Source organism: Monodon monoceros, unplaced genomic scaffold (assembly GCF_005190385.1).
Source record: "Monodon monoceros isolate NGI ecotype Baffin Bay Population unplaced genomic scaffold, NGI_Narwhal_1 Super_Scaffold_18, whole genome shotgun sequence".
NCBI lineage: Eukaryota > Metazoa > Chordata > Mammalia > Artiodactyla > Monodontidae > Monodon > Monodon monoceros.
Genome location: NW_021703774.1, coordinates 154,228,138 through 154,245,995, shown reverse-complemented (window position 1 = coordinate 154,245,995; position 17,858 = coordinate 154,228,138). Strand labels below are relative to the sequence as shown.

The 17,858-nt window shown below is 49.0% G+C and overlaps 1 protein-coding gene across 2 annotated transcripts in view; it reads right to left on the bottom strand.

The window, feature by feature from the left end:
* Window positions 1-17,858, bottom strand: part of CSMD2 (CUB and Sushi multiple domains 2) — a 665,093-nt gene that overhangs the window by 403,243 nt on the left and 243,992 nt on the right. For both annotated transcript variants that reach the window (XM_029230811.1, XM_029230813.1), the window contains exon 5: window positions 12,499-12,706. In XM_029230811.1, the coding sequence (XP_029086644.1) occupies window positions 12,499-12,706 (208 nt within the window). The remainder of the gene's footprint in view (window positions 1-12,498; window positions 12,707-17,858) is intronic.

Here is a 17,858-nt window from a genome sequence, read left to right as displayed (position 1 = left end):
AAAACGGCCAGGTCTTTTTTGTGTTTTTTCTTGTGTTTTTTTTTGTTGTTGTTGTTGTTTGTTTTTGAACTATGAAGAGGATCTTAAACCCTGGGAACAGCTAGTGCAGGCCCCAGGAGGGAATCTGCTTAGCCCATCCAAGGGGCAGGAGGGAGGCAAGTGGAGCTGGGGTGCAGTGAGTGGGTGTGGGTGATAGGATGGAAGTCAAAGAGGTGGGCAGTAACCCCATAGTCTTGTAGGATTTTATTCTAAGTATGATGGGAAGGCATTGGCAAGCCTTAAACAAGGGAGACATGATGTGATGTGTAAATGTCAGGCACTTCAGTTGCTTTATGGAGAATGGACTACAGCAGGGGTAGAAGCTGGGAGACAAGGCCCTTGAGCAGCCAGATGCCGGTGGCACGGAATGGGCAGAGCAGCTTCTTCTGGGGAGTAGACAGAGGTGGAGAAGGCTGGGAGAGGAGAGATTGGGGGAGAAGGGCATGTCCTATGTCCATGGACAGATGAATGAATAAACAAAATGTGGTATATACGGACTGTGGAATATTATTAAGCCTTAAAAGGGAATGAAATTCTGATACATGCTATAGTATGCATGAACCTTGAAAACATTATGCTACCACAAAAAGAACAAGTATTGTATGACTGGTAGTCAAATTCATCGAGACAGAAAGTAGAATGGTGGTTACCAGAGGATGGGAGTAGACGGGGAGTTATTGTTTAATGAGTACTGAGCTTCGCTTTGGGAAGGCAACAAAAGGTCTAGAGATGGATAGTGGTGTTGGTTGTACAACAATGCGAATGCACTTAATGACACTGAATTGTACGCTTAAACATGATTAAAATGGTCAGTTTTACATTACGCTTATTTTATCACAATTAAAAAAAAAAGTCTGTTTCGAAGTGTTCATTTTGAGATACTGTTGAGATTTTGAGATTCCTGTTCATATATATGGAGCCCAAAAGGTCCCTTAGGGCTGGACATTGAAACTGAGAGCCATTGGCGTATAGATGATTTTGAAAGCCAACCTGTGATTCATTGAGATTACCTGGGAGGGAGGGTAAATGGAGAAGAGGAGGGTCCCAGGGCCCCCTGGGCAGTCCACATGTAAAGGGTGGACAGGGCTTGAACAGTGGAGGAGACAGCAAACGAGACAGAGGAGGAATGGCCACAGACAGCTAGCTACGTGGTTTCAGTCAGCTAGGAGAAAGAACTAGTTTAAGGACACATGGCCAGTGTTACGTTCCCAAGAAGCCAAGTCAGATGAAGATGGAGGAGTGACACTGGTCACCGGCAATATTCCCAAGGCTGTAGCTGAATGGGGCTGAGAGATGGAGGAGTGTGGTGCGTGCTGTTTTTGTTTTGACTTCAGATGGTAGATATTAGAACACGTCTCTATGTTCTTTAATATTAAGCAATGTTTAAGAGGGAAGAGAAAGATGAGTGCAAGAAAGAGAAGATGTCTCTAGCAGGGAATCCTTGGAGAATATGAGAGCTGGAGCATAAAGGGAGGGGCAGGAGCGAGGGCATTTGTCTACTGAAATGTGAGGTGTGGCAGAGATATTGGCTCACCAGCCATTTCATCTGCTAGCATGTTTCCAGGCTCCCTTATGGCTAGGCTGGACCATGTGACTACTTCTGGCCAATGAAACATGAGTGGGAGTGATATGTATCATATCTGGGCTGGGGCAGTGAAAAGCCCATGCTAAATTCTCTACTCTCTTTGATGGTGGAGCTATAAGATCCTAGAGCCTGGATACCAGCCGCCCCCAACCCCGCCCGCCCCCGCATGACTATGTGGTTTAGAGCCACTCTCATGATAAATGTGTAGCATGAGCGAGAAATGAAACTTTGTGGTGTTATACCAATGAGTGTTAGGGTTAATGAAGTTCAAAGAAGGAAGTGGCAAGAGACAAGACTAGTGTGGGAGGCAAGGGCTGGATCAAGAAGGGCCTATGAAGGGCTGGAATTTTATTCTGTAGACAATGGAAGATGATTGAAAGCTTTTGCCTGGGGCTTAGCATGTCAGATCTGCATTTTAATTAAACCATTCTGGTAGCAGCGGGGAAGATGAATTGGAGAGCGACAAGAAGCTAAGCAATCAGCAAGGAGGCTATTACAGCCCACAAAGAAGAAAAGATGATGGGCTGAACTGGGGGAGTGGTAGTAAAGACGGCAAGATGTGCTATAGGAGGTACATTGGCAGAATTTAGCAATTAATTGAATGTGGCTGGTGAGAGAGAGGGATTAAACAGGGATGATTCCCAGAGTTTTGGATGACTTGGTAGAGGGTGGTGCCATAAACTAAGAAAGGAAACAAACCCTGACCGTTTTAGTCGTCGATTACGAGTGAAGTTGGGACCTGTCGAGTTGGAGACACTGGGGGGACATCAAGGTAGAGCTGTCCAACAAGAGTTGGCTCCACAGTCTGATGCTCAGTGGGGAGGCCAGGCTAGGGAGCCAGATTTGAGAGTTGTAAAGAGACAGGTGGTTTATCTGAAGCCACAGGAACAGATAAGTTTACCCAGGAAGAATGTGTGGAATGGACAGAGCAGTAAGACAAGAGCAGAATCTTGGAGTCACCAAAGAAGACAGAGAAGGAATGGTCAGAGGGGTCAAGAAGAATCACAGACAGTAGCTTGAGAAAGGAAAAAAAAGAGAAAGGAAAGTTCCAAAGGGAGAAATAACCAACAATGTAAAGGAATGTAGAAGTATCCAGTAAGATGAGACCTAAAGACGATCTTTTGGCTTTGGCATTGGAAGTGGTAGTGTTTGGAGTGGGGGTTGGTTCTCTCATGATGATCTTAATAGGAATGGTTTCAGGGCAAGGCTGGGGGTAGAAGGCATGGGGAAGTAGGTGGGAATTATTGGCGACAGAAGAATTAGAGGCAGCCAAGATAGACCACTCTTCCAAGAACGTAGATGAGAAGTTCTCAGGGACACTGGAGTTCTACTATTCCGTGAAGCCTCACCGTTTTTTTCAAACCAAGCCTGCCCTCTCCTTTCCCAAATGACGGAATCTGTTTAGCTCAACAGTGACCATCTGCCATTTTATCAGACTGTCAAATGCTAGTTTTCTCTGTGAATGTTGCTTCCCTGGTGAGGCTGTGGGTGTCACACACCAGCCACTGGATGAGGAGAAGCTGGGATTAAAAGAAATATAAGCTCAGGGTTACAACCAGGGAGGTAGGGCAGTCTTAGGAAGCCAGAAGAGATTGTAAGAGCAAGGGACAGGCAAAAGCCAGTGTGAAACATGGGCTAGGCGATGCCCAAAGTGAGTAGAACAAACATTTGTGGCCAAGTGCGAAGAGGAAGACCAGGACTGGGGCCTTGAACGTTGTTAACGAACTAACATCATTCTGGAAGGCAGATCATACCAGAATGATGGGCCTCTGGAAGGGGACAGCTCCTTCCTTCTGACTTAGCGGCACCATCAGGCATCTGGCAGCTCCTCAAGAGAGGGCGGCAAGCGCATCTTGCTGTCTGGTGCCCTTCACGGTCCTGGCACGGGCCGCCACGCAGACGCCGTACTTATTACCAACCTGTTGCATGCAGTCAGACCCACGGGGTACAGGCCAGCTGCCCGACCTCAGCTTCCCACACACAGAACTTGGCTGAATCGCCAGCTCTAGAGGAACCAACGTGCCGACAGCGAACAACCCTGGCTCACTTCCTGCCCCTTCCAGCTGCGGCTTGTGTTCTCTTCCTGAGAACAAGTTCTCAGTGATGCAAACAAGGAAGTCACGTTGATACCCTGTGGCATGTGCAGGAGCCCCAGCCTCACTCCCCAGCTCTCCAGGCCTGTTCTGCCAGCAGCACGCTGGGGCACTAATCCCTTCCCACTGCTCGGCTGCAGAGCCAGTAATGCTACTTCCATCTCTGATACGGGAGATGAGATTTTAAAGGGCTGGTTATTTATGGGCTGGCTCCTGATGGAGACAACAGATGCAATTTCATGGGCTCCATGAGAAGAGAACAGCTTCTTGGGCTGGCTTGAAGCATTGTGATGGGGCAGGAAAGGAGAGGGAAGCAAGGGTGTCACAGACCCACAGGAAGGCGGCAGGTTCTGAGTCTTGGCTGGAATAGGCCCATCCCCTTGCCAGCTCAGCTGCATCTCTGAGCATCTCTGCCAGCCCGACACCCTGACCCTGCCTTGCTCCTGGCATTCAAACAGTCTGAAACCCCAGAGGACAGTCATAGGCCTACGCCACTTCCCTGTATGAAGTTCAAAGGAAAATAGGGCATTGTGACAATGGGCCTTTACGTGTGCAATTCCCTCTGCCTGAAATGCTGATCCTGAGTTCCTCCCATGGTGGCTCCTTCTCAGTAGTCAGGTCTTAATCTTAGATCCTACTCCCTCAGAGAGGCCTCCCCTGACCCCTTTATCTTAATAAGGTCTCCATTGCTATTATTCCCCATCCTGTTCATTTCCTTCATGGTGCTTATCACAAGTGTATTTTACATTTATTTTGTGATCCTTTTATTAATGTCAGTTTCCCCCAAGTAGACCAGAAGTCCCACAAAGACAGGGGCTTTATCTGTCTCCTCCACCATTGTATTCCCAGTGCCAAGCTCAACGTCAGACAATAGAAGGGCTTAAGTAGTTTGTGTGGATGAATTATGATGGAAAAATGATGGCAGTAAAGATGGAGATGGTAAGTCTGACCGAGATGTTGAAGGAGACACTCTTGATGAAGATGGTGCTGGTGCTGATCCTGAAGATGACTTCTCAAGGCCCTGCCAGAGTATTTATTTAAGTACCGAACTTTTCAGCCATAGCTATTGATCGTCCCATGACCATCTGCACTAGTCTTATCCCAAAGACTGTGTATCGCTAACCAAGGGCACCTGTGTCCCTGTATCTCCTTCCTTGCTATGGCCTTAACTTCTCTCTCTGTGCCCATTTCATGCTGGGGAAGCCAGCGAGCATCACCGTCCCTCAGTACTGCTCCTTCCACGGTGTTCCTCTGGTAAATGATCCTGCCACAGTCATCTAGCCAGAAACTTGGGATTCACTCCAGACTCCTCCCCTGCCTTCATTCCTCCTTTCCAATGAAGCCCCCAGAGCAGGTGATTCTATATCTGAGGTGTTTTCTGATGTCACCTCCTCTGCTCCATCCCTTTACAACTGCCATAATTCGAGGCTGGATGATCTCTTGCCTGAGGGGTCACAGAGTTTTATAGCTGGTTTCTGAGGCTTCTAGTTGAGCCCAATTAAGATTCAGTGTGATTATGTTACTTCTCTGCTTAAAATACTTCAATAGCTTTCTGCAGTCTGTGGAATCCTCTCCCAGCTTATGAACATGGGGACAAGGTTCTTCATGACCCATGCTCTTCCTGTGCTCATCTCAGGCCTCATATCCTGTCCTTGCTTTCTTGCACCCTGTACCCCCCACTTGCAAAGCTCCAAACACACCAAGGCCTTCCTGCTCCATGCCGGTGGCAAGCTTTTACACCCCCTCAGTTCAACTCAAAAGTCATCCCCTCTGGGACTCATTTATCTGAGTCCTCCCAGCTGCCCCTCCATCGTGACGGAAGACTGAGACCTTTTATTAGAGGACGTCCTTTGTTTCTGTCTTCCCAGTGACCCTGTATTCCTTCGGTGACCCACCTCTTCTCCCCTCCCAGTCAGAGGTGTGGGCAGGATAGATAGTCATGTGACCTGGGAGTGGCCAATGAGGACATTCTCTAGCTATATTGATATTGAGGGTGGAGCACCTGATCCAATCTGGTCCAATCAAGAATCACCTGAGGGCTTTTGTGGAACCATTAGGAAAGACACACTTCCTTTCTGCTAGGATTGCTACATCAGTAGGATGGAGGAAGCTGATGGCAGTCACCTCTGCTACTTCATGGGTAAAGCTTGCCTGAGACTGAAGCCAACGCACAGGAGAACAAAGCTGTGGGAGCGGGAGAAGCAACTGTGGACATCTGCAGTTGTGGATATCTGCACGCCTTGATCCAGCAGTGCTTGTAGCCAGTCCCTGGACTTTTCAGTTACAGAAGACAACATATTCCCTTTCTAGCTTGAGTCAGCTGGAGGTGGGTTTCTGTGTCTTGAACCAAAAGAATCCTAGCTATTACATTTCTTTTTTAGCCCCTATGGGAACTTCTGTATACCTCTTAGAAAAGTACCTAACACATGAGATTGTAAAGCACTTAATTATAGGCTGCCCCTTCGCCCTGTGAGCTCCAGGGTCCTGTACAGTGCATGGCTATTACTTAAACATTTGTGGAGTAAATAAGTAACTCCTTGGGGATGGGACCGTGTCTTTGTCTCCCTAGCACCTAGCAGAGCCTAGTTCATAGAAGGCTGGCAGTAAATGATTACCAAAATTAAACAGGGGAAAAGTAACAAAGAACCAAGATGATCTAGACTAATGGTTTGACCAAGTACATGTGAATGAATAAATAAGCGAATAGTTATTATTAACAAATCCCCATTGGCATGCTGCTCTCATGCTAATTATATCTGAATCTAACGACTCCTGAATGAAGTGTCCAGTTAAAAGTCATTGAGATCAAATGGCTCTAGTTGGCTCAAATTCCATGTGTAAAATGCTTAACAATTAAAACTCAGTCTTTCAAGAGGATAAAATGTTACTAGCAAAATTTTCAAACTGAATGTCTCTAAAGTAGATGGGAGTTTTTGTATCCCCACCTATAAAAACAAAAGCAAACAAGTGAAGGGAAACAAGGTAAAGAAAACCCCTCAAAGTTGAATTCAGAGAGTAGGTTGAACCTGATTTCCAGGGAAGTTCTGTTTTCAAAACCAGCTGAAGTTTACTGGGTGGCCCTGGGGGCAGGACCTGGGAACTCCAGACAGTGGAGTCGACTTTCTTCTATTCTTCTCCAGGTGGAAGGGGCCACCAAGGCTCAGAGGTAGATGTCAGAGCCCCACGGTGGGGGCACGGTGGAGAAAATCTTCACTAGAGAATCCCTGGGGCCACTTCCTAGATCAGGGAAGGGAGCTCTTACATTGGCCAGGAGGCCCAGGCAGCAGTCCTAGAATGATGCCCACCCGCCCCCTCATCTCCATCTCCCATATCAAAATGGTACCCACCCTTCAAGGCCCAACTCAACTGCAGGCCCCGCCTGGAGCCCCAGGACAATGTGCTCCTCTGAAGCCCTGCAGTGTGTTCTCCTTCCTTTTCCTACTTTACATGTTTGGTGGAGGCAAGTCTGTCACATAGAGGTCTGTGGGGGGCTTGGCTTGGGGGTGTGGGCACACAGAGAATGGGCAGCAGATCCCAAATGACTGGAGTGAAACAAAGAATGAAAATTGAAGTATATTGAAGGAAGCAAGGAAGAGAGGCTGGGAATCACAGCAGAGACTGACGCACAGAAGATGGGAGAGTGGTCCTGGGGTCTACACAGAAATCCCAGATGTGGGAAGGAGCCGTACACACCCCAACAAACACGCGCCGGTGGCTGGCACGTCTGCTGGCCCCCAGAAAAGGGCGGCTTCAATTCCGAGTGCAGGTCATGCCCTGCCTGCCCTCCCTGCTCTAGGAGGAAATTGCCAAGGGGTGGGGGCAGACAGTGGAAGGGAAGGAGCGAAGGAGGGAGGAAGGCCCTACAAACTGCATCTTCATCAGTCAGAGACAGCGAGCGGGTCCCAGGCAGAGATGCTCCTCCCCTCTCTCTGCAGTGCTCTCCTGGATATCCTTTCCATACTCTCTGCCCCTGCTCTCCAAATCTGCAGGCCGCTGAGGGCAGGGGCTGTGCCAGGCTCCGGGGGAGCGCCCCTGCTTCCAGTCCGGCACAGAATAGCCATTGGTAGCTGAATGAGCTGAACCTTCCTCTGATTTTCTAAAAAGCAGCTAATTGGCCAGCCTGGGGCTGGGTCCGGGCAGAGAAGAGGTGATGCCGCCCGCAATGTGCTCACAAAGTGCAGCTCTGGGAAGACGGTTTCACCCTCCACCTTCTGACCTTTGCAAGGGCATCCTCTAGTCTGACCCAGGGGCTCTCTGCCAGTCTGCCTTACCTGGTTTCCAGGCAATTCCCCTGGGAGCTGGATGAGGCAGAGTGACCAGCCTGTGTGTGCCTTTCTGCCTGGTAAGATGCCACTGGGCTGGCAGGCTGGGAGATGGCCTCATGGGAGGCTCCGAGTGGCTGGAGATGCCTCTTCTTACCCTTTTCCCCTCAAAGAGTGAGCCCCTGCTTCTCGTCCCCATCCCAGGACTGTTATTCCTACTATAAACTAGGCAGCAGTTCGCATGTTTATCCCTTTCCATATGCTTTGTAGGTTGGTAAAATGAGCCCCATTTTTCAGATGTGGAAACTGAGGTTCAGAGAGGTTAGTAAATATCTTGAGATTACACAGCTGTTAAGAAGTGGATCTGGGTTTTGAGCCCAAGTCCATCTGACTCCCGAGCTTGCTATCTCCCCAGTTAGATGCCAAGGTGCAGGCTTGACACCTAATCCTGGAGACGCTGTACAGACCTCACCCCTGTTCTTGGGGGAGTGTCTGGCTTCCTCTCCTTCCTTGTAGCCCAGAGGAAGCGTCTGGTGAGACTCCAATGGAGAGAGGCCAGCATGAGGCAGAGGGAGAAGGGGACAGATTCTGGGTGGACTTTAACTCACTGATTTTCTCCTTGATGGAGAGGCCGGCTCTGTAATGGGCTGACAATTATTTCTCCTCGTTACGATAACACGATCCTGATTCCCTCCAGGGACCCAGAACCCCGGGTTTTAAGAGTCTTCTGCATCCCTCAGCCCCAGCCCTCTGAAAATCCAGGGACCTCATGAGGAACTGGAGCAGTGGTGAGAGTATTTACCTAGAATTGGAGGGGAAGGAATGGGGCTCCCTGAAGGTCATTGCCAAGACTGGGTCAGAGCAGAAGAAAGACCACCACCTACCCCCGAGAAAGATCAGTGACAGAAAATCTGGCCCCTAAATTGAGTTCGGTGAACTAGAACTAGAAGTATGTACGTGTCAGGGGGTTTGACCTGGTGATGCGTATATGGTGATGACTTGGAGGGGTGTGTGTCCTTCGGCTGTCTGTGTGTGCGTGTGTGTGTGTGTAGTGGGGGAGTAACACCAAATCTACTATGTGGATTGTAACTCTCAGTCAGTTCAAACCCAGCTTTTGCTCCTGGTCAGTCGCACACACAAAAAGGCAATTAACTTTAGGGAGAGCAAGTCTAAGATGCTTGAGACCCTCTCAGCATGTCAGAGTTACAGGGTTCAGTGCTCACCATAGTAACAACCTTTTCCTGCTCAAAACGTGTATGGTTGGATTCCCAGAGGCCAGTGATGGACAAGCACAACAGGAATGAGCAATCCACTGATTGATGTATATACATCACAGGACTTTATAGTTACGGGCAAATGACGCTATTATGTACACTCCTCCCACCCCTGTCCTTCATTATGTCAGTGCAATTGATTATATCCTGCTGTATTTTTGGCTTTGAATTGTCCTTTGTTTTACGGAATAATGTTCTGAGGAGTTGGCAGGTTTTGTTTTTTTTTTTCTCTAATATCCTTACTTGGCAAAATAAAAAATTATCAACCCTATACTTCCCCGATTGTTTGGAAATTTTACTAGTCCATGAAATCCAAACCAGAGGAACCCCTAATTTAAACTCTCCTGTTTGTATTCCCCCTTGGGGTAGGAGGACAGTGTGGAAACTGAGTCAGGGACAGTCTATGCCACCACCCTCTTCTGAATCAGCGCGAATCTGCTACCCGATAAGGGAGATAGCGGACTTTTTTCTCTCAAAGGTGTCTCTGTTTTTCTCAATAGATAAAGGGATGCCCAGTTGTTCAAATTCATCTTTTCTAAGAAGATCTGCTGTCTCTCTATGCTTGGTGCAGAACTCAAGAGAACAGCCTAAAATCGTAACGTATGCTGATAAAAGCAGTATACTTATAAACCAGGAGCATCACATTTTCACAGGAATCCAGGGATACATAAAGGAGAGGGGCTGGGGAAAGAGCAGGTTCTTTGCACACACGTCCTGAGCCTCCATCCTGAGCCTCCAAGTTTGCTTATCCGTAGTTGCTATGCAGGTATAAATTAGAACAACAAATGCATCCTGCCTGGCAATGCATCAACCCTGTAAATAATTTTAATTTAATCTTAGAGCAAAGAGTTCTGAATGACTCCCTTAACGATTTCCTCTGCTAAATTCCTTCCCCACTGAGTGACTTAATAGGAAAAGGAATAATCTTTCAGATTTGCTTCACTCCAGAAGTTTGGACAACCGTGTAGACCCACACCTGGGGGGCAGAAGCTGTGGGAGACCATTTGGCCCGCAGACAAACAAGTGAGTGGAAGAGGCTTTGGGGCTGGAAGAGAGGGAACCGGCAAGGATATTCATCTTCGTATCTGTTTATAGAAGTGAAAACTTGGAAACAATCTATCAAGAGATCTGATTGAGTAAACTGTGTCAGTGTCACGAGGGAATGCCACACAGCCGACAATCCTTCACAAACGCAGCATGATTCCTGTGCTGGCTGGCTAAGAAGATGGGCTTTCAAGTCCAACTAACCTGGGCTTGAATCTCAGCTCTGCCCCTTACTACCTGTGTGACTTCAAGCAAGGGACATAACCTCTCTGGGCCTCGTTTTCCTCATCTGTAAAAGGAGGAAGATTATGCTACCTACTTCATAGAAGACGAAATGAAATTATAGCTGCAAGAGCTTAGAATTAGCCTGCCAAATATTGATAACCAAAGCTCAATAAATACTGTTTATTTACGAAATAAATACTATTATCACGCCTATTATACTTTGGAGACATCTGTCATGACACAAGGAAAAAATTTTCATGATATAATGTTAAGTTAAAAGTACATAACTACTGATATATTTTAAGTTCCTAATTTTGTAATATTAAAACATATATAAGTGGCCAGCTAGCTCGATCTAGGCAAAGCAAAAAGGCCAAAGGGGAATACATCAAAATGTTAATACTTGTTATTCATTTCCTTATACCTTTTAATATTTTCTGTGTTTTCTATAAGGAGCATATGTATTACATTTATGACCAGAAAAATAGGTATTTTACAAAAAGAGGCAGGGGGACAGGTCTTCAGGCTGGGCAGGTCCCTGGGAGTGCAGTTCAGTGAAGAGTCATCTAGAGTTCCACCCCAACTCTGAGCACCAAATATCTAGCCACTGGCCCTGGACCAGCCTCCACACAGCAATTAGTCATGAGCTCACTGACGTCCCTCTCAACACCCCATCCAGGGTAGCAAATGACCTGAAGTGGCCAAGTTCGCGCGACGAGCTAATGACACCAAGGTTTTCTGACTCCCAGGTCAGTGTGCCTTCCACTACACCAGGAAATTTGAGTTTCCCGGTTCCCAAAGCTCTAAGTCCATATCTGGGAGGAGTCTGTTACCACTTTATCCCTCTCAAAGTCATACTTGGCTCCTATTGTGGGTTTGTCTGATTGTCTCACCCTCAAAGGGCCATGTCCTTCTCAACTGGCGTTTCTACAACATAGCACGAAACCTGGTACAAAAGAGGTGTTCGATATCCGCAGACACCTGTTTTCTTCCTCTCCCACCCTTCCTCCCCGTCTCCGCCTGCGTCCCCAGCCCACTGACCACTGTGCCTGTCTTTCTGAGGTGCTATCTGCCCCTGACTTTTGTAGCTACCACTCTCTGCTTCTCTCAGAGCCCTCGGTGACACCTCCTCTGCCTCCGTCCCAGGCACCGAGCCCTGCTTTCCCCAGCACCGCGCAGCAACGAAGGCTACAAAGAAGCACACCTAAGTGCATCCTTCTCTTGGCTCCCGATGTGCTGACCCAGGTCCCAGTGGTGCCCTTATCCTGATAACAGAGCCACCAGGAGAATACGAGAACATGTTCTGAACGCCACACCACCACTCTCACAGCTTGTCACCCAAACAGGAAGCTAAACACTCCCAAAGTCGACCTCAGTTTGGGCACGCCTCTGGGAGACCACAAGCAACTGAGGCTGGTGAGCCCTCATCATCCCTCTCTTCCCAAACCTGCCAACACCGGTCTCCATGGCAGCGGAGTACCCATCACAAAAGCCCCGCTTTGTGGTCAAGCCAGAATGATAGAGGGCAGGCTAGTCCTTCCCGCAGAAATCGCGACACAATGCCTGTCCCATCTCAGAGCCCTGGGGATGGGAAAAGCAACCGCCACTCAGGGCTCTATTCCCTTTGTTGGATGCTTCCAGAAATGGAACAGTATTTCAAATCACTTCACTGAGACCCTGTCCATGTCCTGAGACCAGAACACTGTTAGTCTTACTGCAAGTTACTCGACCAAGGCCCATCCTGTAATTCTTCAGCAAGGACGTGCTTCAAATCAGATACCAAAATCACTGTAAAAATTTACCCCAGCTCTAAAAATACGTAGTGACTTCTCATTATGATGAGAGGAAGGCTCTCCAGCGGTGCGTGGAGGAAGTGGCAAAGGGGCCTTCAGCTGCAGGTCCAGGCACTGAGGGGACCACATCCCAGTAAGCCACAGCTGCAGGGAACAGGGAAGGGGGCGGACAGGCACGCTTACCAGAGGGAGGAGCCTTCAGTCCCCGTGACTTCCAGAAAGTCGTAACCGTCCTCCAGCTGGAAGTCAATAAAGACCAGGGCGATGGTGTCCCCCAGCTCGGCCAGGATGGTCCAGGTGCAGTCGGCATTGTTGTGGTACTCCGAGGGGAAGTGCGGGCTGGAAATGATGCCGCTCTGGCCCCGCAGGGTTCCGCCGCATGCGTCGTCCGCTGTGGACAGAGACAGGAGGCTCACTGTGAGTCGGTCAGGTTCCCAGGCCTTGGTACTCGTCCTGCGCTTCACCCACGAGAGGCAGGGAGGGTCCTGGGACATGACGTGCAGAGAGGGTGCCCCAAGACCCTAGTCTGAGTTGGCCTCATAACAATGATACTAAGCACTTCCAAAGCTCTTATCACGTGCCAGACCCTGTTCTCAGAATTTTAGTTATTACTGCTCTCAGTGAACAGATGAGGAAACCAAGGCACAGGGAGGTGATGTAACCTGCCTGAGGTCACACAGCCAACAAGCTAGGCTAACGAGTTGGGTGAACTGTGCCCTTTGGAGCACGTTTTTAACTACTATACCACACTGCTCTGCAACGACCAGGAAGGAAGGAGAAATCAGTTGTCACATTTATTTCCACGGTCATGACTGTGGTGACCAGAATGTTATTTCCCACCAGATCTTGGTACACCTCAGATGTGAGGGAACAAAACAAAAACACAGCACAGCTCCCTTGGGCAAAACTCAAAGGGCATTCCAGGCCTGTCACAGATTGGCCGGACCTCTGCAATCTTCCCTCCTGCCCCTTGGGCCCAGGCCAGCTCTGTCCTAGTGCTGTGTGTGGTCAGACCTCCTGGGCTCTGTTCACATCGCTCCCTCTGCCTGGGATGCCCCTTGTCCACAGCAAGTCTTCTGATGCTTTGAGACCCAACTTCAAAGCCACGTCTCGGTAAAGCCTCGTTTCCCCAAGCTTTTAGTAATGGCTCTCTCCTCTGTGCTCCTGGAGCAAAGTGTCCAGCTTCAGACACGGTACTTGGCACTGTTTGAATGACCTGTCACATGTCTGTCTGCCACTCTAGGTTCTGAACTTGCTGGGAATCCCCAAGGGCTGGGACCACGTCTTACTCATCCCTGCAGCACATCCTGGTGGAGTGGCACTGCTCCAGCCTAAATCCCAGCTGAGACTTGATATTCAGAAACAATGATCCAAGGAACATGCTCTGACATAAAGTAGTTAAGAGCACTGGCTTTTCAATTATTGCAGACTCAATGTGAATTCCTCCTCTATGGCTTCCAGCTGGGTGACTTAGTGGATGTTATCCAAATTTCCTAAGCCTGCCCTCCTGGAGCTTGTATGCAAGTAAGTGATCGTAATCCACTTAGCATATCATGTATTAGAGATACGGACTAAGTTGTAAAGAAAGGAAAAATGCAGTATCAGGGTTCAAACGTGTATCAGAGGCAGTAGAGTAACAACAATCAAAGCTACTGCTTATTAAGCGCTTCCACTGTGCCAGGTGCTATTCTAACTACTCTACATATTTCATGACCCTACGAAGTATTATTCCCATTTTACAGGTAAAGAAACCAAGGCACAAAGAGTTTCAGTTATTTGCCAAAGGCACAGCTTATAGTGATTAAAGGAGCTGGGATTTTTAAGCCCAACACTCTGATTACAGGGCCTATGCTCTTAACCAACACATTCTTGTCTCCCAGGAGTATAATTCACACTTTGAGGACAGAGATAAAGCAGTACATTACTTTGCTTGGGTGAGTCAGTTTGGGAAAGCTTAATGCAGGAGGTGCCATTAGAGCTGGGTTTTGAAGGATGACTAGGAGATCATTAGAGAAGAAATGGAAAGGCATTTATGAGAAAAGAGAACCAAAGGTCATAAGCATGGAAGCCCCAAAGCACAAGGCATATCTAAGATAAGTAGTTCTAGATGGCCTAACACAGAGTGAACAGAGAGGAATGATGGGCGATGGTACTGGAAATGTAGAAGGAGCCCCATGACAGAGAGTGCTGGGCCCAAAAAGATCGGAAGCAGCGGACCATATTGGAAAGAAAATGGATTTTAGGATGAGGAAGGTGTAGATTTGAATTCAGATTCCACAGTTTGCCAACCATGGGACCTTGGGTGACTTATTTCTCTAAGCTTCATTCTGCTTCTCTGTAGAATGGTTTCTTATGACAACTGAATGGCATAATTAATGTGACAGTACAGAGCATTAGCCAGAGACTAGCATGTGTTAGATGCCCAACTGATGCCAAGTTCTCCTTTTCTTTCCACTTCATCTTGAAGATCAAAGGCAGTGAGGAAACAGGATTAAATTTGCGTCGTAGAAAGACCACTGTGGCCGTGGCATAGACGAGGTCTGAGCTGGGGGAGCGGGCAGGATGCCCTTGATAGTGCAGAGTCACCAAAGTCAAGGTGAGGCCAGATGTGATCTGAGCTAAGGCCCTGGGAGGGTGGGGGGAGGATCTGATTGAGAGATAGTTAGGAAGTAGAACCTACAGGACTAGTGGTCTGGAGGGGTGAATTCCAGGCTTCAGCTACAAGCATCTGGATGGATGAAAGGTGCCGCTTCCTGCAGCAGGGAACCCAGGAGGGGGGCATCTTGTGGTGCGGAAGGCAACCAGGGTTCAGTTCTGGACACCAGGGCTGAGTGTGTGTGGGTGATGAACCAGTGGAGAGATGGAGCTGACAGTTGGATAAACAGAAGCAGTGTGGGATGGAGATAAAAGTGAGTTTATTCAGTGGCCCTGAACTATTCTTACGAATGTCGTTCTACAGGGTCAAGGTCTAGTTCAAGAGAGTGAGCCCATTTCTAAATGCCAGCTCCCTGGTATGTATGAGCACAGAAATGAAGGCACCTCACTCAGTAGGTACTCATGAATGTTTCCCTCCCACACTCATTAAGTGAGCACCTACTGTGTGCCAGACACTGGGCCAGGACCAGCACTACATCATGAAAAGCTTGATTTCATCCCTGCCCCAAGTGTTTCTCACACACAGTGGCTCCCCAGAATTGTTATAACCGAGGTGTCGAGGCACAGTGATAGCAGATGGGACTTAGGGAAGGCTTCACACAGGAGGCAACATTTATGTTGAAACCATCATTCATTCAACAAATGTTTACTGAGTGCCTATTATGTGTCAGGCACTTTTCTAGGCGCTAGGGATTCGTCGGCAAATAAAACAAAAGAAAATCCCTACCCTCATGGAGCTTACATTCCAGTCAGAGGGAAACAGACAATACCCAAGATAAATAAGTAAACCCTATGGTAAGTGAGGTGGTGATAAATGCAGAACGGAGATGGGGAGTATTCTGCACTGGAAGTGGGGGTATGGACATTGCAGAAAGGTGGTCAGGGAAGGCCTCGCTGAGAAGCTGACATCTGAGCCAAGACCTGAAGGAGGGAGAGGGAAAGCCAGATAGTTATCTGGGGAAAGAGCATTCCAGATGGAACAGCAAATGCAAAGGCCATGGTGTGCAGAGGCCTGGCACTGTTGAAGGGCATCAAGAGACCCGCAGGCCCGGAGCACTGGAGTGAGGAGGAGAGTGGCAGGGACAAGGCCCCATGGAGGACCTTTGAGGCCACTGTTAGGGCTTGGGCTTTAACTTGAGTGAGATGAGAAGCCAGCGGATGGTTCTGAGCAGATGACATGATCTGATTGGTGTATTAACAGGATCCCTTGAGGTGCTATGCAGACAACAGACCAAAGAGGAAGACGGCAGAAGCAAGGAGCTTGTAGAGGCTATGGTGATGGTTCAGGAGAGGGATGATGGTGGCCTGGACCAGGTGGTACTAGTGAGAGGGAGTCAGTGACTGACTGCATTTTGAATGCTGAGCTGGCAGGATCCACTTCAACTGAGGGCTGATTGCCTGGTAGGATCAGGCGAAAGGGTGTCCTGGGCAGCGGAAAGGCAAGAGCAAGGCGGCTGCAAGGGTGAGAGCATCATTTAGGGACTTGGTCAGGATTGTGTGAACTCACAGAGCAGGGCAGAAATGGTGGAGCTGGGCTGAGAGAGAGGCAAGGGCTGTGCTGTGAAGGGCCTCGGATGCCAAGGAAAGAAGCTGCGGGTCTATTCTCCCCCTCCTCCCTTTCTCCTTCACTACCTCCAATCCAGGTGCCCAGGCCCCGTGAAGGGAGGAGGGAGGGAGGGAAGGTAGGCAGATTGCCTTGCCTAGCTTTAAATCTAGTTTGTCGGCGCTATTTATTTGTTGTATCAAATCACACGGTATCTCCACCCTGGGTATCTCTCTGGCAGGAGCCTATGAAGTTTGACATTCAAGGCAGGGTTTGTCTCCTTCTAATGTAAATCACTTCACCGTGACCACTACCAGGGAGATAAGCTACAGCAGCCAGCCAGCAAGCGGGAATTTGTCAATGTCACTCCCAGCAAGCACTGGGCCTGCCGGCCCCAGTAGTCCCACATTGGCCCTGTCTACAGCAGGTGGAAGTGTCTACACCCCTAGCCACAGTGGCTTCATCTTGGTTGCACTGAAGGTTAGGAAAATCATGGTCAAAGAAGACACACTTAACCTGGACCTTGAAAAAGGAGTAGGAGTGTGCTGGAGGGAGAGAAAAATAAGGGGCTCCCGGCAGAGGAAACAGGGCATCTGGAGGTAAGAGGGTCCGAATGGGTGTGGTGTGCTTGGGGAGTGGTCGGCTTTCCTCCAGATGAAGGTGCAGGATGCAGAGGTGTGTGGTGGGGTGGACATGGAGAGGAAGGTAGCGGTCAGCTCAGAAAGGCCCTGGTGGTCTTGCTAAAGGGATGGATTCCACCCTGCAGGTGTCGGGTAGACTTGCCAGTTTGTCAGCAGGGAGTGAAAGCCCAGGCCTGCTTTAGAAAGATGACTCCTGGTCCCCACGTGATGGATGGATGATGTGGTTTGGGGGTGGCGAGTGTGCCCAGTGGGAGAAAGCAGTGAGGAGAACGGTGAAGAGGCTGTGCCCGACGTCAGAGCCTGAACCCGTGGCCGTGGGAGGAAAGAGAAGGAACAGAAGAGATTCAAGAACGAGGCTGGGGGAGAAGCAAGAGGATGTGGCTTCCACCACCCAGGAGTGGGCTGTGAAGGGGAGGAGGGAAGAGCACGCTGAGGTCTCTAACAAGGTAACAGTGCTGAGGATAACAGGGATGCGGGATGGTGATGACCCCTTCCCCGCCCCCACGCTGAATGTGAGCGCAAGAGGGATAGGCAGGTGGGCCTGGAGCCTAGAGACCAAGAGGCCAGGAGTGGGCGGGATGAAGAGGGAGCTGGCTCCACGGGAGTGAAGATGGCCAGGGGCAGAAGACATTTAACGGGCAGCAGGCAGAAGCAGAGGCTCCTGAAAGGAGGCTGAGAAGGAGCTCCCACAGGCCTGCAGTCCA